The 21,267-nt window shown below is 35.0% G+C and overlaps 1 protein-coding gene across 11 annotated transcripts in view; it reads right to left on the bottom strand.

Annotated features, from left to right (window-relative positions):
• Positions 1–21,267, bottom strand: part of Deup1 (deuterosome assembly protein 1) — a 120,479-nt gene that overhangs the window by 70,246 nt on the left and 28,966 nt on the right. For 10 of the 11 annotated variants that reach the window (XM_010633689.3, XM_010633688.2, XM_010633691.2 and 7 more), the window contains 3 exons: positions 8,434–8,565; positions 3,436–3,549; positions 2,383–2,625 (listed from right to left, as the gene is read on the bottom strand). In XM_010633689.3, the coding sequence (XP_010631991.1) occupies positions 2,383–2,625; positions 3,436–3,549; positions 8,434–8,565 (489 nt within the window). The remainder of the gene's footprint in view (positions 1–2,382; positions 2,626–3,435; positions 3,550–8,433; positions 8,566–21,267) is intronic. The other variant, XM_010633696.1, reaches the window with a different exon arrangement.

The following is a 21,267-nucleotide window of genomic DNA, read 5'->3' as shown; positions in this document are numbered from 1 at the left end:
GTTCAAAAGGGAAGGGGAACAAGGGAAGAAGAATGGAGAAAGAAAGGGAGGGACAAGAAAACAGAAGGAAGAAGTGGTGACAAAACTTTTATACATAGGGAAGGGAGGGGGCTGGAGGGGAGGAGGTAATGGGAAAAGAGGCAGGGTGGATCATGTGCAGGTGCAAATTCCCTACAATGAGTGTTATTATTATGTATGGCTAAAATAAACCAATAAATGTTTTGCTATAAAAAAAATAAATACATTCTCCAGGCTGGCCTAGAACTTGAAAAAAAAAAAGAAAAAAGAATAGGGTGACTGTGGCCAGCAGCAGCTGGTTCATGTTCTCTGGCTTCCTGTACACCTCCAAACTCCCAGGTTGCCGGCAGACTTGAGAGCTGGGCTTGCTAATGAATTATGTTTCAGGCAAACTAAACTGAACAGATAAAGATAGGCCTGTGCAGAGAATAGATATGTAGGGACCATAGCCAAAGAGGCCTCAAAAAATGACAAAGCAGAGTATTCAAAGCCTGTGCAGGACAAACTGAAGCCCAGGGATGAATATTTGGTAAGTATCTAGAAAAATAGTCTCCTTATTCATCAAATGTGATCCTGGTATAGTCTATAGCACTACAAACACAGTTGTAAAATGCAAGTTTAAATTGTTCTTAAACAAAAGGCATGAATGACCAAGTTGCCCCATACCCGGGGAAAGGGAAAGGAGCGCAGAACAGCCACTATGAGAGGTGGGGGAAAGAAGAGAGAGAAAGAGAGAGAGAGAGAGAGACTGTCCATTGGAATGGGCAGTCATGCAAGCCACTCAAATAGGGCAGGGTGGGGTTGAGGAACAAGCTAAACATTGGGAGCCTTAAAACAGACGAGTAAGGACTAATTTAATTTAAATTTTCATAGAGCCAGAGAAAATACCATCACTATCTTTTCTATTTTTAGAAAATTTCTTGCTTCTTGCTTCAGTTTTTTAGCATTTGAAGTTTAGGTTGGTTGGTTTGTTTATGCATACGTTTTTATTCTAATTTGTATTAGAAAAATAACTCCCTCCTCAAACAAAGCTAGAATTTTAGATAGGGAGATGTACATCTCTTATACCACTGAATGCTTCTCAAAAAAGAATTAAAATATTCTATGTACATGTACCATCTCCCCACAATATATGTAACCATTATGTACTACAAGCATGTTCTAAGAAAAAAAGAAAAAAAAAGAACTCAGTCCCTCTCTGTCTCTCTGCTTCTGTGTCTCTGTCACAAACACACACACACACACACATACACACACACACACACAAATGAATGAGAGAAGCTGGGAAACTAGTGTGGAAAGAGGAATACAGGAGAAAAGAGCAGATGCTGGCACAGCATCCACAGAGTTCCCAAGGAGTTGGTTATTTGTGAATAAGAGATACACATTTAGCAAGAAATCAGTGATGACTAGTTATGAGGAATGCTATATAACCTCCCTAAAAACTACAAGATGTACAAAGACAAAAACAAAAACAAAAAAAGAAAATAGATCCTTGGGTTAAGAAAAAATACTTGGATAAACTATAAATCATACCTGCCAATGTGAAATGCACCTAAAAATAGCTAATATTTGCTAAAGGATTATAATAAAGTGCTATGGCTTTGATGTTGAATGTTCTCTAAAAGTCCTTGAGTTAAAGGCTTGGTCTCCAGGGTGGCTATGGGAAAGAAGTTTAACCTTTGGAGGTGGGGTCTAGAGGGAGATCATTGGGTCACTTGACACATGTTCTTCCTGACACCTTTTTCATTCTCTCTCTTTTTACTTCCTGATCATGAAGTGAGTGAGTCTGCTCCACCACGTATGCCTGACATGCTGTTCTGCCTCACAACAAGCCCAAAATAACAAGGCCAAACCAACTGTACACAGACTCAGAACTATGAGTCAAATAAACCATTTCTCTTTATAGTTTTCTTATCCACAGTATTTTGTTAAGGTGAGAGAAAGACAATATATCAGGTTACCAATCATAAATCACAAGCCTCATGGTAAGCTTAGTAGACTGTTTATCCTTTTAGGAATTCCTGTATCTCTAACCTAAGATTCCTGTGAGTCAAAGAGACATAGTATCAGGGAAAATAGGAGGGACAGATGACAGTGTGTGGCCAGAGGTCAATGGATTTGTGATTACTGTTATAACACTGAATACATTACTATTATCCCATTGCAGAACCAAATTGTGTGGTAAAGTACCTGCAGGATGACTGAATTTTCTCATCAAGTAGGAATTACACCCTTAGGAAATATCAGTTGAATTTATACATGTAATAGAAAATTAGCTTTCTAATCTCTTTACCTGTTGAGTCAACATAAATACAACTTATAAAGAAGTATTAGTTTAAAAATAAAAAGATAAATCTTTACCTGGCACTGTCTTTGGTACATTTTCAGTTCTTGTAAAAGCTTCTGATTTTCATCTTGTAACTTATTCCTGCTTAATGCTATTTCACTCACAGCCAATTTTAATTTTTCAATAATGAATTCATCTCTTTCACTGGTTTCACAACCGGGATCTGATTGACATATCAAACTAGGAATTTCAGAGCTGCTGTCTTCAATGCACTGTTTTTTACCATTTAGTTGAGTTTCATAATTTTGTGTCTGTTTCTGGGGAATATGAAAACTGAGTAATTAAGTGAACAATAACACAGTTAAGCTTACATAAAGTTAAGAAAAGAATAAAATCTTTGAATATGTTACTAAATAATGAAGCTTGTCTTGTACAATGCAGTATTAGGTCTATTCTAAAATATCAACTTCAGTAGTATAAAGAGAAAATACATTTGTATAACTTCAAAGCAAAGTTATATATGGAAGAGAGCTAAAGGTAGAGTAGTCTTATTAAGAAAAAAATCTAGAAGCTATACAAAGAGAAAATTATTAATTAAATTACACAATACTCTCTATGACCAAAAACAAATAAAATAAAACCAAACCTTGGCTTGTTAAAAAAATGTTGTCAACCCCATGTAAGAAGGTTTAATAATTCCTATTGTATAAAATTTGTACACATTAATAAGACAACACAAAAAAGTAAGCAAAGTAGTAATAGGCAACTCCCAGAAAAGAAAATGAAAACATCCACAAAATACATGAAGAGATGCTCAGCCTTAGATGTAGGGAAATGTAAAGCAAATCAAGCAATTATAGACTCTCTTGACTGCCTGCTTATAGGCACACAAAAACATGGATCATTTGAACAATGGAATTTTAAAATAGTACCATCCTTTCAGACATGTAGATTAAATTCATCATTATGTATATTTCATGTACTTGTGACTGCACTCACCACTGGATTGCCTATGGTTATTTTTCCTTAATTTACATTTCTATTTGTAAATGGATTACACACTGAATGGCAAGGATACCAATATTTAGCCTCAGTTTCTTCTAAGAGGATAGTATTACATAATTTACCTGAAATTGATTATACTTTTCAGATAATAATTTTTGTTGCGCATCTAAAGAAACCAGATGAGTCTGATACAGTATCTCTTGCTTGTCCCATTCTCTTGACTTTGATCTAAATCCCTTTAAAAATGGGAGGGGGGAAAACATAAATTGAAGTATATTATTCATTTAAAGCATAATGAATAAAATTATGCTTTAAAATTTAAAATAAAATTCATTTAAAGCTTCCTTCATTTGTATCTCTTTATTTTGAGAAAAATAATTAAATCTGTTTTTTTACATATTGGGAAAATCCAAACCAAGAAAAGAATCAAATCACTGTGTAGGATTTATTACTACAGGTTGAATACACCCTATCCAAACTGCTTGGCACCAGAAACGTTTCAGATTTTAGATTCTGGAATATCTATATACACACATAATAAGATAACGTGGGGGTAGGAACAAACTACAAACAAAAGATTCATTTATGTTTTATATATACTCTATACATATAGCCCAAAGGTACTTTTATGTAGTAGTTTTAGTGTGCCTGTGATTCATCTTATGAGATCAGGTATGGAACTCTCCATTCGTGGCATCATGTCAGTGCTCAAAAAATACTGGATCTTAGAGAATTGGGGATATCAAATTTTCAGATCAGGTATGCTCAACCCGTACCTTTCAATTTTTTGTAGGGAAATATAAAATGTTTAATATTAAATTAAACATTTTCTTTACTAAAATACAACTTACAAATCTAAGTCTCTGATAACAAATGGTGATGATTAATAAGGTAGTTTCAAACAACTTCTGCTTTAACTAGTACTTTATTTCCTGACATAAGACATTTTTTCTTTTCTTTCATTTCCTCCACTCAAGTCGGTGAATGAATTTCCTTGTTATTTAAGAGGTCAGGGTTTAGACTTATTTAGTGACTGCTATGGACTGAATGTTTGTATCTTCTCCCAAATCCACATCTGGAAGCCTAATACTGAATGTGATGGGATGGGAGTGTGTTGGGGAGGTAATTAGGTTATGATGCTGGAGCCCACTCTTGTAATAAGAGATATGAAATAGCTTTCTTTCTTGCTATAACAGGATATAAACAGCAGACAGGCATCTGTGTACCAGGAGGAGGGGCCTTCAACAGTATCTGACCATCATGGTGCTTTGATCTTGGGCTTCCAGCTTTCAGGATTGTGAGAAATAGATGTCTGGTGTTCAAGACACCCAGTGTATGGTATTCTCTTATAGCACCCTGAACTAATACTAAAGTCCCTTGCAGCTTTCAAAGCTATTGTCTGATTTGAAGCCAAAATCATCACTCTTGATAACAGCAAACACATCTCTGATTTCATTTAGAAAATACTAATAAGGCTACATGCGGAAGAAAAAAGATGGAACTGGTCGATAGAGTATGCTTAGTTCTTGAAGTTTCTGTTCAAGTAATGTAGTCATGGAACATGATTATCTGTTCACAATTTAATAATGTGAGCAGAGGTATGGATTTGGAGGTGTCAAAGAAAACACGCCCTGGGATGGCTATTACATTTATCTCTCTGTCCAGGCTGTAAGCAACTTAATGTTAAGCATTGTGTATTTTATTATTTTTCTATTGCTCACAGTGGCGACAAAAGGCCAGGTATAATTTATAAACAAAAGCATGGTGTTAACATTCCCTAAAATGTAGAAATTTCTCACTAAATTTTGCAAAGAAAACAACATGGTTTGAAACAAACTCTACAACTACTAAATTCATGGCTACATTATTGTGTGTATGCATATATATGGAGGGGAGATGGAATATGATTAACTTATTCTCCAGGTTATGTGGAGAGAAGAAAAACTGGAACTACTGTATGGTTAAAATTTGCTTTGAAAGAAAAAGGCAAGAAATATATGATAAAATAGAGAAATGTACATGTAAGGTACCAATTTATAGTATGATAGGTATAGTAATTTTGTCACATAAAAGCCACACAGATATCTTCCCTAATATGTTAATTTGGAACACAGTTCATTTGGCCAGAGTGATCTGCACTGTTTTAAAGATGGCTAAAATGATTGGATTGGCTATGTTAGAAAATAAACTTGCTGTTTTAGAGGGTGAAAATTGTATCTTGCTTAAAATGGGGAAGAACATGGCATTTCATATTTTCCATAGAGAAATGGCTTTAAAGAACATTTAGTAAAAATTCCATTTTATAAATCCACAGTCCAAAAACAATCAATGAAGAAAATCTATAACTTAGAAAGCTTTTATAGAAATTCAATGTTACCTAAAATTGTGTGATGAGAAATTTAGATAGATACCCTCTCTTCTAAATACATATGAATACCTTATGATAGACTATATTTAATAGGGTAAATGAAGATAGTTTATTTAAAGCTATTGGCTCTGATTCTGACACAAAACAATATGAAAATTAAGTACAGGAAACCAGACTTTTACTATTTGTAACAAATTTACAAAACCAGGCTGTAGTAAAAAACAGGTAGCACTTCTAAATCAATACAGTTTAGGGTTTAAAAAAAATTGTTGGCTTTTAATTTAAAAAGATGTCTTTGGAGTCAAAATTTGAGCCAGGCTGACTTAAACAGTAAATATCTTTTAAAAAATACAAATACTTAGCATCATCTTTCTAGCACAAATGAATATTTTGTAGCATGAATTGGGGGAGGCAGGAGCATTAACCTTAATTTCTTACTAATATTACAAAAGGGAGAAATGAGGCCAAGAATGGCTAGAAAAGTGTGCAATAGACATATCAGCAGGTACTTAAAACAGTCTTGGCTTTCTTGGTCAAATACAAAGACTGGTTTCAAGATTAGTCAATCAGCACAGTATATGTACTCATATGGCATCATGCAGAAAACAAAGAAAATTCTAAGTATTGTTGTAAAGACTGGAACTGTCTGCCTAGGCTTTAAGGCTTCTGTAGACTTGCCTAGATCTCCATCCAGAGTTAAGTTCTCCAAGGCTGGAAGTTCTTTCCTGGGTCTTTACAGTCAAAGTTAGAGGTAGTCACTGTCATTAAAATTAGAGTTTCTAGTAGTAGCTATGTTCTTAGATTATTTTTAAGAAAACCTTCAACTAAACATTTGGAGATGGTCTTTAGTGATTACTATATGACAGGGACTTGACGAACTGCCATGTATAAGATGGTTTCAACTTTCTATTAGGAAAAATTTCATACTTACATGAAAGTAGAGAATAAAGGAAACTTTCACATACTCTTCACCTAGCTTAACCAGCATCAACTTGGTCTACCTTTATTTCTCCAAACTCTCCACCCTTTTTGTTGAAGCATTTAAAAGCAATTTCTTGACCTTATGCATTTTCACCCTTGAATTCTTTACTGTGCATTTCCCCATAGCCATAACGTCACCTATCAGATATTTTAAAACACCACTAACTAATGGAAAAATGGAATCTCTGTGAAGCTAGCAACATGTCCGAAGGTCACAGAGCAAATAAATGAGTTATCGGGGTACGTTTTACATTATAAATGGAAAGCTTTGTTGTTGTTGCAACAGTTTATACGTATGTGGGTTTCCCCCAAAAGCATCCAAAAGGCCAGCCAAATGGATGATCAGTGACTTGATCTCCATTTTAAGTGAAAGAACATGTGTTTTACACAGCACATCTTTGGACATCCTCTATGAGACCATGATACTTATTTTTTCTTTTTGGTACCAGGGATTGCACTCGGGTCCTTGTGCTTGCAAGGCAGGCCACCGAACCACTGAGCTAAACCCCCAGTGAGACCATGATACTTTTAAAGCCAATCTGGAATTTCTGAGCCAGTGAGAACCAAGAAATCAGTGCTACTGTGCATTCTCTGAGGGGGCCAACACGCTGATAGTAGTTTTGTATTTGAAGAACTGTATATATTATCCAATAAGATATAAAATTTGCAGAGCTTTTAAAGAACAAAATCCACAACTTCCTACAAAGTTCTTGCAACAGGCTAGTTTTATTAAAGATATTTTGGAGCAGAGAATTGTTAATTGAGGAGAAAAATGTATGAAATAGAGCAGTGACAACTAGTTAGGAGGAATGGCAAAGGGGCAGATTTGCTGAAATATGAAGAGTAAGAGAAAGGCACAGATCAGAGATTTTAAAAAAGGTATCTAGACTTGATGACTGGGAGGTGAAGAACCATTATCAATCAATGCATAAAAGAAAAAGATCATTAGCTAGGAGTAGGGATGCTGGGATTTTTGACATGAGAGGAATGAAAGAAATTGAGTAGGATAATATAAAGGTGAGTCAATTAAAAATAATAATTGGGCAGCACTGGGAACCCAGCTAAGGTTAGATGATAAGAATTTACAGTAGAGCTCAGGATTTAGCTCAGTGGTGCCATCGCCTAACTCACAAGAGCAAAGTTCCAAGTTCAATCCCCGGTACCCGCCCCCCAAAAAAATTCCAGGACAATCTATTCGCTATTATGTGACTTACAGCAAGGATGCTCAAGAGTGTAGGGAAGAACAATAGCTGGTTTGTGTTTCCTAAAGTTGGAAAATTAAAAGGATAAAAGTAAGTAAATCTGTGACATTGTGCATCTACAGACTGAGATTTAGAAGTTCTGGGTGATACGGGGTGATCAAAATTGGAGCTGTGCTATAGCTTTAAAGAAAAAAACCCTAAAACTTTAAGCCTTGCACTGAAAACTATTTTGAGGCTTCATTTGGATTTAAGTACCTAACAGTTAAAAGGCCATTAAAAGATTTATTAGATATTCCCTTTAACTGACCCCAAGGGTGTCCTTCAATTTCACTCAACAGCTGCAGTTTCTTTGAATGTTTTTTTTTCCCAAAATGCTGATAGATATAAAAGATGTATAAATCAAAGTGATGTTTTAATTTACTAAGTGCTTGAAGGGAAGGTACACTAAGAAAATACATTCAATGAAAGGTTGATTTGTTTTTACCACAGCTGTACACACCACTGTGTATTCTAGAATGATAAAAATCAATCTTTGATGCACACAAAGAAACTAAGAAAATATATCTTACCTCTAATTTCTGGTTCAAATTGCTCAGTTCAAAGGGTATTTCTTCTTTGTGAAACAATTCTTTTCGGTGAATTTTGTTTTGTTTCACTTGATGTAATCTCAGTTTTTCAAAGCTGTTTGTTAGTTGGGAAAACTGTAAATAAAAAATACTAACATTTTACTATTAACAGTTACTTTTAGGTTGATTTCACAATATTTCTTTCTTTGTGTACCTCTCTGAAAATTTAAGTCATGATTAGAAAGTGCAGTAAAGCTTAAATGTTTCAATTAGTGAAGGTAGAACGAGTTATTAAAACTAAATTATTGAAGCTGAACACGAATTGGGTTTCATATAAATTTGGGACTTAACTGCACAGTTAAACAATGATTCACTTGATAAATGTTTTGTTCAGTTTTGTTTTTTAACTGAATGTTAGCAAAGCTCATAATTAAAAAAAGTTTTTTTCTTACTTTTATTTAGTGCCATCTTGTGTTGACAATTTCAATTTCAGTAACTCAATCTATAAAACAACCAGTTTATATTGTCCAAGAAAACTGAATATTTAATTTAAAAGATAGTATTTACTATAAATATCAGAGTGTACCAACATCCTCAAGAAAATTTCTATGTATCTTTTTTCAAGTGTTTCTGCTTATAATTTTAATGTTGAAAAAATTAAAGTTACAGAGTTATTATAGAGAGATTCTGAGTTTCTCCACTACTTACTTCTTATTGAACTATAGCATAAGTATAACTTATTGATTTAGAGCTGGGCATGGTTGTGCACACCTGTAATCCCAGCAGTCGGGAGGCTGAGACAGGAGGATTGCTGTGAGTTCGAGACCAGCCTGGGCTACAGAGTAAGTCCCAGGTCATTCTCAACTACATGGTGAGACCCTGTCTCAAAAAACCAACAACAGCAATAAAAACACTCATTGACTTAGTATGATATTAAAGCAAGGAAGAAGATATTGATCCAATATATGTGTATAGTTCTATGCCCTTTCCTCACATATGTAAATCTGAGTGACCACAGCCACAATTGAGATACAGACCTCGGAGCTGGGGATACAGATTAGTGGTAGAACTTGTTCTTAGCCCATAGCACTCTGGGTTTGATCCCAAAACAACAACCACAAAAAAGATACAGAACTACCTTCCTTAATACTACCTCTTAAGGTCCCATCATGACCCCAACCTTCCTACCTCTACCCCCCGAAAACTACTAATTTGTTTTCTATCTCTATAATTTTGAAGTTTGAGAAAATTATGAAATGGAATCATGCAATAGATGATCATTTGAAATTGAATTTTCTTATTTTACTTAATATACTTAAAATCCTATGGTTAATTACTTTTTAGTGCTGAATAACATTTCATGCCATGAATGTATCACAGTTGTGTGAGTATTCCCATATTAAAGCATTTTTAATGTTTCCAGTTTGGGGCTATTACAAATAAAGCTATAATTCTTGTCTACATTATCTCATTTGAAGTAGCCAGTTCTGCTTTCCCTTTGTTCTCATATAATTTCTTCTGAGGTATAATCACCAATTATAAAATCACCTGAATAAAGTTCTACCACATGGATATATCACACGATATCATTCATCAATTGATGGACAATTGAATCACTTTTGGATATTATGAGTATGCTACTATGAAAATTTGTATTCAAATTTTTGTGTGAATATATGTTTTCATTTCCCTTGGGAGTATATCTAGGAGTAGAACTGTTTCATGATATAGTAGCTCTAAGTTTAACTTTTTAACAGATACTTTTGGGGGAGGGTATCAGGGATCAAACTCAGGACCCTGCACTTGCCAGGCAGGCATGGCACCACTGAACTGAATACCCAGCTAAATTTAATTTTTTTGAGGAACAATTTTCCAAACTGTCTGCCTCATTTTCCATTCATACTAAAAATGTTCAGGGTTCCATATCCTCACTAACACTTGTCGCTGTCCATCCTTTTGATTATAGCCATCCTAGGTGTATGAGAGGTATCTCATTGTGGTTCTGACTTGGATTTCTCTAAGGACAATGTTAAGCATTTCATGTACTTATCAACCATTTGTAAATCTTCTTTGGATAAATGTTTCTTCAAATCTTTATCTATTTTAACATTTGGTCATTTGTCCCTATTGTTGACCAGTGCCATGGTTTGGATATGTTCTCTGTTTCCCCCCTACACCAAATGTTCATGTGCTAGAAGATTGGTCTTAAATATGGTGGTGTTGAGAGGTAGAACCTTTAAGAAGTGAGACCTCGTGAATGTGAATAGTAATTAGGTCCCTGTTCTTTTTTAATATTTTTTATTTTTTAAAATTAATTTTATTAGTACATTTAATATATACAATATGACATTCATGGTTGGAAATTTGTACCTTTACATAATCAGCTTTGGTTCTTATTTTTTCCCCATTCCCCTGCCTCCCTTCAACCCCTCCCTCCCTCCCTATCTACAAAGACTGTTTCTATTTGGGTCCCTGTACTTGTAAGGGATTAATGCAGTGCTTGTGGGCTCCTGGTTTGTTCTGAGAGGAAGCATTATAAAAAGATCAAGGCTGGCTCCTGAGTGTTTCTGCATCCCTGTCTTGGTATGTTAGCTCTCACACACTCAGTCTCGTGATGCCAGCCCCACACTGCTCCTCAGCCATGGGGCCTCTTCCTTGAAGCAAACAAAGAAGCCATGAGGTTGCCTGACCTTAGACTTTCAGCCACCAAAACTGTGAGATCCATAAACCTCTTTATTTATAAAACACCTCACCTCAGGTATTTTGCTACAGCAACAGAAAATTAAAACAACTAAGGGTGATTTTTATACTTTATATAATTCACAAATATTGTCTACCACTTTGTGGGCTGTCCTTTAACTTTATTGATGGTGCTCTTTGAAATATAAAAAAATTAAAATCCAATGCAGTCAAACTTCTCTAACTGTTGTGTTGCTTGTACTGGTGGCATATCTAAGAAACCATGAGTAAACCAAGGTTCCAAATGTTTACTCCTGTATTTCCTTCTAAGAAATTTATCGATTACAGTTAGATATTTGATTTTGAGTTAATTTTTGTCTGTGGTTTAAGGTATTTTGATTATTTTTTGCATGTGGCTATCAGATTGTCCCCACATATTTATTGAAAAGACTAATCTTTTTCCATTGAATTACCTTGGCAACATTGCTGTTTTATTTTTAATATTTGCATGGTATATTTTTAAAATCATTTTACTATAGTTATATTTAAAGGGAATTTCTGGGAATAGAAGATGGAGTTGGGTCACATTATTTACTGTACCAGTCTCTTAAACCTGACTTTTTTTTTTCTGGTTTTGTTTGTTTTAACTTTTGTGTGTTCCTGTAGGTTAATTAACATTTTTCAAAATCCATTTTGACTTCTCTAGTGATTTGAGTATATCTTTTGTTTAACTTTTTGAGTGGTTGCTGCAGGTATTGAATTATACTTCCAAAACTTACCCCAGGCTAGTGTTGCATTTTGCCAGTTCAAGTATATTCTTTTACTTTGCCCCATCTATAACAACTGTCTTAAACATTTTCTCGACATACACTGAGAACCACATTACACACTTGTTAATTTTTTACTGTCATTCTAAGTGAATCAAAAGGAGTGGAAGAACTGCTAATTTATTTTATTATTACTACTACTACTACTACTACTACTACTACTACTACTACTATTATTGTTGTTGTTGTTGTTGTTGGTACTAGGGATTGAACTGGGGTCCTTGCACTAAATCCTGAGCTAAATCCCAGCCCTAGGTAAGACAAAAGGAGAAGGAAAACATACTGTTGATACCATGGCTTTACTTTTTCCGGTGTTTTCTTTTTCTTTCCAGATATCTTGAGATTCCTTCTTATTCCTTTTTATTGATATTTTTTATTAGTACATGTTTGCTGTACACGCTTACCTTTATTTTAGGGAGTAGGGACAAGTACTTATCTTAATTCATTTTATTCGCCATCTCCCCCCACACTGTCTCTAGATCCTCTTCCTCCATTGTCATTACTATTATTATTATTATTATTATTATTCAGTTTTTGTTTCCAGCATATAATGATTACATTCATTGTGGATAGTTGTTACATGTACCCAACACACTTTCAGTATTTTTTATGTCCTCTTCCCCTTTTGCCTACTACCCTCAGTCTCTTGGTCTCCTTCCTACTTGAAAAAACTTTATCTCCCTGTTTCGTTTTATCAATCTTTTATCTTTATTTATACTTTAGATTATTCAAATGAGAGAAACCATATGGTATTTAAGCTTGTGTATCTACTTTATTTCACTTAACAGTGTTTTCAAGGTGCAATAATTTTCCTACAAATGTCTGGAATTTATGTTTCTTTATAGCCTAGTTGTATTCCATTATTTATAGACAGGACATTTTCTTTATCCATTTATCTGTTGATGGACAGATATGCTGCTGTCAAGATTTAGCTATAATGAATTGTACTGCCATAAAAACTGTTATTGTATTATTGGCATGTATCAACTTTTGATAGTCATTTTTTTAGTCTTCATCCACTGATGACAAATGCTGTTAGTTTTCCTTCACTTGACAATGTCTTCATTCCACTTTTCATTCTTAAGTGATATCTTTGCTGCACACAGAATTCTGGGTTGATAGTTATTTCAGCACTTGAGATATATTGTAACATTTCCTTGTGGCCAACATAGTTTCTGGGGAGAATTATCTAAGTTGATTTTCCTCTATGGCCAAAGTGTCACTTCTCTTTTACTATTTCCAAGCATTTGTTGTCAGATGTCCTGCTATGAATTTTGGGGGTTTATTCTTTATTCATTTAATTCAGATTCTTAAATATACACATATATTTTTGTCAAGTTTTTGAGCTATCATTTCTTTGAATACCTTTACACCCTTTCTGCTTTCCTTCTGGGACTCCAATAATATAAATTTTTTAATTCTCATTATACATTCCAGAAGTATTTACTTTTAGTTTTTCTCGCTGTTGTGCAGATTAATGATTTCTAATGTACTATCTGCAAATTCAGATACATTTGTTCTCTCCATAGTGCTTCTGAGTTGCCCCACTGAAATGTCAATTTCATTATAATAGTTTTAGTTATAGCATTTCATTTACTTCTTTATATTTTAATTACCTTGCTAGAACTTTCTAAGTTTTTGCTTATTTCAAACATTTTTGCAATTGTTCATTGCAATTTTTTTCCATTAAGTTTATTGGTAAATTTAAAGCAAACAGTAGTTACATTTATCATTGGGATCTTGCACCTTTACATGACAGATCTTGGTTCTTGTTTTTCCAACATACCCCTGCCCTCCCTTCACCCTCTTCACCCTCCCCTAGTTACAAAGACTTTGTTTCTTTTTTCATTTCCCTTATTTCCTTTCCGTTCCCCTTCCCACTTCCCCTTTAGCCATTTTTTTTCTATTTTACACTCTCATTTATACTATTTGAACCTTATTTATACTTTTAGTTTTTCACACCCAAGAAACTATTTGATATTTATTCAAGTGTGTCCTATTTCACTTAAGAGTATAGCCTCAACATGCACCCATTTAGTTATAAATGTCTCTAGTTTCTCATTCTTTATGGCTGAGTAGTACTCCATTTTATAGAAAGACCACATCTTCTTTATCCAGTCTCCTGTTGATGGGCATTTGGGTTGTTTCCAAGTTTTAGCAATTATGAACTGTGCCACTATAAACATGGGTGCACATATATCACTGTGGTATGATTCTTTTAATTCTTTTGGAAAGATATCAAGCAGAGGGATAGCTGAGTCAAATCAAACCTCTAATCCTAGTTCTTTGAGGTATCTACATATTGATTTCACAGTGGTTGCACCAGTCTGCACTCCCACCAACAATGGAGAAGGGTTTCCTTTCTCCCCAAGGCCCTGTCAACCTTTATTATTGGTTGATTTCTTGATAGCAGCCATTTTTTCTGGGGTGAAGTGGAATCTCAGTGCTATTTTCATCTGCATCTCTTGAATGACCAGTGATGTGGAACATTTTTTCATATGTTTATCTGCTGCTTTTACTTCTTTGTCTGAGAAATGTTGTTCATTTCAGGTGCCCATTTTTGAATCAGGTCTTTATATTTGGGGGCCTGATTTTCTTCTTTATTCTAGATAATACTCCTTTGTCTGAGGAGCAGCTGGTAAAATATTTTCCTACATTGTACGTTGTCTCTTAGTTCTGTTGATGGTTTCTTTTGCAGTGCAAAAGCTTTTTAATAAGATGAGATCCCACTTGTTGATTCTTTCTGCTAGTTCCTGTGCTACTGACAATTTGTTCATAAAGTCTTTTCCTATGCCAGTGTCTTCAGGAGTTCTGCCTAACTTATCATCCAGCAAATTCAGTGTTTCTGTTTTAATATTTAGATCTTTAATCCACTTTGGATTTTAGTTTAGTGCATGGTGAAAGATAAGGCTCTAGTTTTAATCTTTGGCTGGTTGAAATCCAGTTTTTTAAAGAGGCTATCTTTCCTCCACTGAGGATAGTCAGCTCCTTTGTCAAAGATGAGGTAGCTGAATACATGGGGAGTTGTTTCTGTATCTTCCAATCTGAAACACCTTCCTCAGGTCTTTTTCTTTTCCAGTACCATGCTGTTTTCCTCACAGTGGCTTTGTAGTATAGTTTCAACTTGGGAATTGTGATAGCCCCTGCCATATCTCTGTTTCCTAGAATGATTTTTGCTATTCTAGGTCTCTTCTGGTTCCAAATGAAGTTTTGGATTGTCTTTTCTAGTTCTGTGAAATATACTGTTGGGATTTTAATAGGGATTGCAATGAATCTGTATAGCAGTTTTGGAAATATGGCCATGTTCACTCTGGTTTTTGTTTGTTTGTTTGTTTTTTATTGAGTTTATTGGTACAATCTAGGTATACAATACAGTTACATTCATCAGTGGGATCCTGTACCTTTACATAATAGGTCTTGATTCTCATTTTTTCCCCTTGTCCCTGCCCACCCTTCACCCCCTCCTCCCCTCCCCATTTACAAACACTTTATTTCCATTTTTTCAGTTTCTCATATTTTTTTCCTCTCCTTATTACCTTTCCCCCACCCTTCCCACTTTCCCTTCACCTTTAGCCCTTTACTTCCTATTTCACATTATTAGTTATCTCATTAGGATCCTGTGTACTATTATAGTTTTTCACACCTGAGAAACTATTCGGTATTTCAGTTAAAGAAATCTCTGTATGAACATTAAAAATAGGAAATCCTAAAATAAAACTAAAAAGGAAAGTAAAAGAGAAAAGGCAATGATGGAACATTAAAATAATCCTTAATTCTGGAGATGAAAATGGTCCCTTAACATATTTAAATTGCTTCTTGCTCTTGTAGTCTTATCTTATTCTTTTTTTCATTATTTAGAGAATACTTTATTAGTTTCTGTAATCAAACCCACGTAGATATGACCTTACATATTTAGTGCAATGCGTTACCCCTGTACACATGGAAAAAAAAATTTTTAAAGTTAACATTTCTAGACCAATATGGCTGTCCATTTCTGTACAATGCCAACTCAACACAGTAAATTGGGATAACTTTTTCCAAAGTTGACAGCACCGTTAAAGTTTCCCAAAATTCAATATCTATCTATCTATAGATAGATAGATAGATAGATAGATAGATATAAAAAGACTAATAGCAGCAGTATGTTATGCATCGATAGCAGCAACAGCTTTTCCAGGTTCTACAGTCATCTGAACAAAATTATAAACATTTAGCACATTCCATTAAAAAAACATAACAAACAAAAAAAAGAAAAGAATAATATCCAGAAAACAGCAAAGTTCTGTTGCTGTTGTGGTACCTGGAACCATTTTTTTTTTATTAGCATCTTAATCATCATCTGTAAAGAGAACATTCTAGAGTAATATCATTAAATATTATATCTGATAAAGCATGGTCACTATTATGTATCATAAAGCAGGTACAAGATATTTTACATTCACAGAGGTATGATACAGTACCGTCCTACATCAATAATACTAGAATCAGTTTTGGTTTGAAATTTGCTTTGTCTGCAAATAAGATTGCTACCTCTGTTTTTTTCTGGGCTCATGTCACATGGAGAATTGTTTTCTATCTTTTCACTTTCAGTGTATGGGCTTCTTTTTGCACTAGGTGTGTTTCTTCTATACAACATATTGTTGGATTTTGCTTCTTATTCCATTTTGCCAGTCTATTTCTCTTGATTGATGAGTTGAGGCCATTGACATTGATGGTTATAACTGATATGTACTGACTTATTATTGTCATGTTATTGGCCTTTTGTTGACTCTTCTTACTTTTTCACCTTCTCCTTTTAGTTTCTTTCCTTGCCTATTTGATTTGCTCTGTTGGGCCTCATGGTGTTTTGCCTTCATTGTCTTTTTCTAGGATCTTGTCTAGAATTGCTTGTAGTGCTGGTTTGGTATTCATGTAGTTTCTCAGGTGTTCTTTGTTGTGGAAGTGTCTTATTTCCCCATCCATTTTGAAAGAGAGTTTTGCAGGGTACATCAGTCTAGGTTGGAAGTTGTTCTCTTTTAATACTTGAAATATCTCATTCCAGGCTCTCCTTGCCCCAAGGGTATGTGTTGAAAAGTCTGCTGTGATTCTGATGGGTTTTCCTTTGCATGCGATTTGTTTCTTTTCTCTTACTGCTTGTAGTATTTTGTTCTTCTGTTGGGTTTCTGGGATCTTGATTATTATATGTCTAGGTGTAGATTTTTTTTTTATTTTTGATTGTAGCTAGTTGGAGTCCTATATGCCTCAGTTATCTGAAAGTCAAATTCTTCCCCTCTGTTTGGGAAGTTTTCTGTCATTAATTCTGTGAACAGCTTTTTTAAGTCATTTGTATTTTCTCCTGCTACTTCATGGATTCCTATCAGTCTTATTTTATCCTTCTTTGCATCATCTAGGAGTTGTTTGATCGATTTCTCATGATCCCTTACTGTTTTTAAGAGACCTCTCTTTTCTTGGTCACTGACTGCAATCTTATCTTCTATATCTGAGAGTCTATCTTCGCATTCTTTTATTCTGTTGCATTCACTTTCAATGGAGTGTTTAATCTCCTGGATATCTGTTTGAATCTGTTTTATGGATTCCATTTCTTTCCTATGTTGGGCGTTTATTTTTTCCATTTCTTTCTTATGCTGGGCCTTCATGGCTTCTATCATGGTCCTGAGCTCATCTACTTTTTTGTCAGTTTCTGCTCTAGAGTCTCGAATCATGACTTCCATTTTGCTCATTATATGGTTATCTGGGAAATTATTCCTGTTTTGAATTTTTCTAGTGCCTGATTGATCTGTTTTGTTATTTCCTGTGCATTAAATTCAGGGTGTCCTGGTGGTTCACTATCGGCCTTTTCATCATTTGCCCTACTGTTTGCCATTGGTGAACTGGAAGTCTGTCTTTGTGTCTTGCTTAAGTGTTTTCTCATTTTTATTTTTGTTGTCAGACTGTCCTTGGTTTAATCTATGGGTTATCACCCAAATCTTCCTGATATAGTTGTGCCCTAGCTTCTGGCTCTCTAACGACCCACAGACATGCTCATCTTCATAACATCAGAGAAAACAGCTCATGCTTTATCCCAAATGATACAATCAGCAACATATTAAGATCAAGCACAACTTGGACACTGACCACCTGTGGTAGTCACTAGTCTATCACCCTTAAATCATTTGAATTAAATTGAAATCAAGAAGCAGTCTAGAACATGTCTGCAGTGAACAAAATTTCAATATAGTGTATTTACTATTTAATGGCTCAGACAGAGCGAGGATGCAAGACCCCTTGTCTCAGTTAGCTGATGGCTGAACCCTATGACACTGACTGACCTCAGGCCCAGACAGAGTTCCCCAACCTTCTGAATAGATGAATTCCACACCGTTCTACTACAGGTTTCCCATGCCCTTTCTTTAAAGATGTTCAAAGTTGGGAACTCAGAAAAATACCCTTGATGACTACCTCTGCCTCTGCAGAGTGGGTTCAAAGACTGGCACAGTCAGGAGGTCGGAGAGTGCAGAGGGGTATGTGTAAGGGGAGTTATGGGGGGTTCAGGGGCACCCATGCAGCTACCTTCCCGGCGCTGGAGCAATGGCGGCTGGGGTGGAAGAAGGCCTGGTTCTCCTTCCCGTGGTGGATCCAGGCCCAGGCTACTTCCCAGTGCTGGAGCGATGGTGGCTGGGGCGGGAGAAGGCGTGGCTCTCCTCCATGTTCACTATGTTGATTCTTTGTACCCAGGAGCAAGGGATGTCTTTCTATCCTTTTATATCCTCTTCTGTCTTTTTTTGTCGGAGTGCTGTAATTTTCAGTGTAGAGGTCTTTTGTCTCCTTTGTTACACTGAGTCCTAGATATTTCATTTTTTTGGATGTTATTGTGAAAGGAATTGTTTCCCTAATTTTTCTCTCAGTATGTTATCTGTGTACAACAATGCTATTGATTTTTTGAGTGTTAACTTTGTATCCCGCTACACTACTGAATCTGTCAATTAAGTCTGGCAGAGTTTTTTGGATCTTCTATGAAGAGTATCGTATCATTAGCAAATAGTGACAGTTTAGCTTCTTCCTTTCCTATCTTTATTCATTTTATTTCTTTCTCTTGTCTAATTGCTGTGGCTAATGTTTCTAGAACTATATTGAACAGGAGTGGTGATAGTGGACATCCTTGTCTTGTTCCTGATTTTGAGGGTTTTTAGCTTTGACTATTTAGGATGATATTGGCTGTTGATTTTTCATAGATACTATTTATCAGGTTGAGATAAAGACCATCTCTTCCAATTTTCTGTAGGGGTTTTATCATAAATATATGTTGAATTTTTTCTAATGCTTTTCCTCCATCTATTGAGATGATCATATGGTTTTTGTCCTTAATTCTGTTAATATAGTGTATTACGTTTATTGATTTACACATGTTAAACCATCCTTGCATCCCTGGGATAAATTTGACTTTGTCAGTGTGTATAATCTTCTTGTTGATCTTCTGTATATTGTTTGCCAGTATCTTATTAAGGTTTTTTGCATCTATGTTCTTTAGGGAGATTGGCCTGTAGTTCTGTTTTTGGGTTGAGTCTTTCCCTGGTTTTGTAATCAAAGTAATACTTGCTTCCAGGAATTAATTTGGGAATATTGCTTCCCTTTCAATTTTATTGAAGAGTTTAAAGAGTAGTGGTGGTAGTTCTTCCCTAAATGTCTTGTAGAATTCAGCAGTGAATCCATCAGGACCTGGGCTTTTCTTTGTTGGTAATGTTTTCATTACATTTTTCACCTTCACTGAATGTAATTGGGGGGTTTGGACTTTTTATATGTTCTTTGTTCAACTTTGGAAGTTCATATGCCTATAAATCTGTCCATTTCTTTTGTATTTTCCATTATATTAGAGTATAGGTTTTTGAAGTAGGTATTGATAATCCCCAGGGTTTCTGCTGGATCTGTTGTGACTTCACCTTTTTCATTCCTAATTCCAAGAATTTGAGCCTTTTCTTTCCTTTGTTGATAAGGTTGGCTAAGGGTTTATCAATTTTATTCCTTCAAAAAACCAACTCTTTGATTCAGTGATTTCTTTTAATCATTCTCTTAGTCTCCATTGCATTAATATCTGCTCTGATGTTTATAATTTCCTCTCTTATACAAGCTTTCAGTTTGTCTTGCTCTTCTTTTTCTAGGAGCTTAAGCTTATGCATTAGGTTATTTGAGCTCACTCTGTTTTCCTAGTAGGGGCATTTACTGCTATGAATTTTCCGCATAGAACTGCTTTTATTGTGTCCCATAGATTCCTGTATGTTGTATTGACATTATCACTTAATTGTAGAAGCTGTCTAATTTCTTCTTTAATTTCCTCTGTGACTCAATGGTTGTTCAGCAGGGTGTTATTTAATTTCCATGTGGTTGTGAAGTTCTTGCATTTTCTTAGGCTATTGATCTCCACTTTAATTGCAATATGGTCAGATAATATATGAGGATAATGTCAATTCCTTTGCCTTTACTTAAACATGTTCTATGAGCTAGCATGTGGTCTATTTTGGAGAATGACCCATGTGCAGCCGAAAAGAATGTATATTCTCATTTTGTGGGGTGGAACACTCTGTAGACATTTACTAAGTCCGTTCTTTTGTAAGACTTGGTTCAGTTCTGTTATTTCATTGTTGATTTTTTGTCTAGATGATCCATCTATTCATGTCAGTAGAGTATTGAGGTCCCCTATTACAATTGTATTAGTGCTTATTTCATTTTTCATATCCATTAATATTTGTTTTGTACAGTTGGGGCATTAGTATTTAGTGCATATATATTTATGACTGTCATTTCCTCCTGTTGTATTGTTGCCTTTACAAGGATATAGAGGCCTTCTTTGTCTTCCTTAATCAGTTTTGGTTTCAAATCCATTCTGTTTGAAAATAATAGAGCTATCCCCATTTTTTGTTTATTTTTTTGGTTTTTTTTTCAGCTTTAATTGAGTTTATTGGTACATTTTAGGGATACAGTACAGTTACATTCATTGTTGGGATCTTGTACCTCTACATGACAAGTCTTGATTCTCATTTTTTCCCCTTACCTCTGCCCTCCTTTCACCCCCTCGTCCCCTCCCCATCTACAAACACTTTATTTTCATCTTTTCATTATCTCACATTTTTTTCTTTTCCCTTTTTACTTTTCCCCTACCCATCCCACCTTCCCTACACCTTTAGCTCCTTTCTTCCCATTTCTAAATGTCAGTGATCTTATTAGAATCTTATGTATTGTTGCAGATTATTCACACCAGGGAAACTATTTGGTATTTACACATGTGTGACTTATTTATTTCACTTAGGAGTATATCTTCAATATGTATCCATTTTCCTATGAATGAATCTATTTTCTC

Source organism: Fukomys damarensis, unplaced genomic scaffold (genome assembly GCF_012274545.1).
Source record: "Fukomys damarensis isolate Sample0158 unplaced genomic scaffold, DMR_v1.0_HiC HiC_scaffold_16, whole genome shotgun sequence".
Taxonomy (NCBI): Eukaryota; Metazoa; Chordata; class Mammalia; order Rodentia; family Bathyergidae; genus Fukomys; species Fukomys damarensis.
This window is presented reverse-complemented; position numbering and strand designations above follow the sequence as displayed.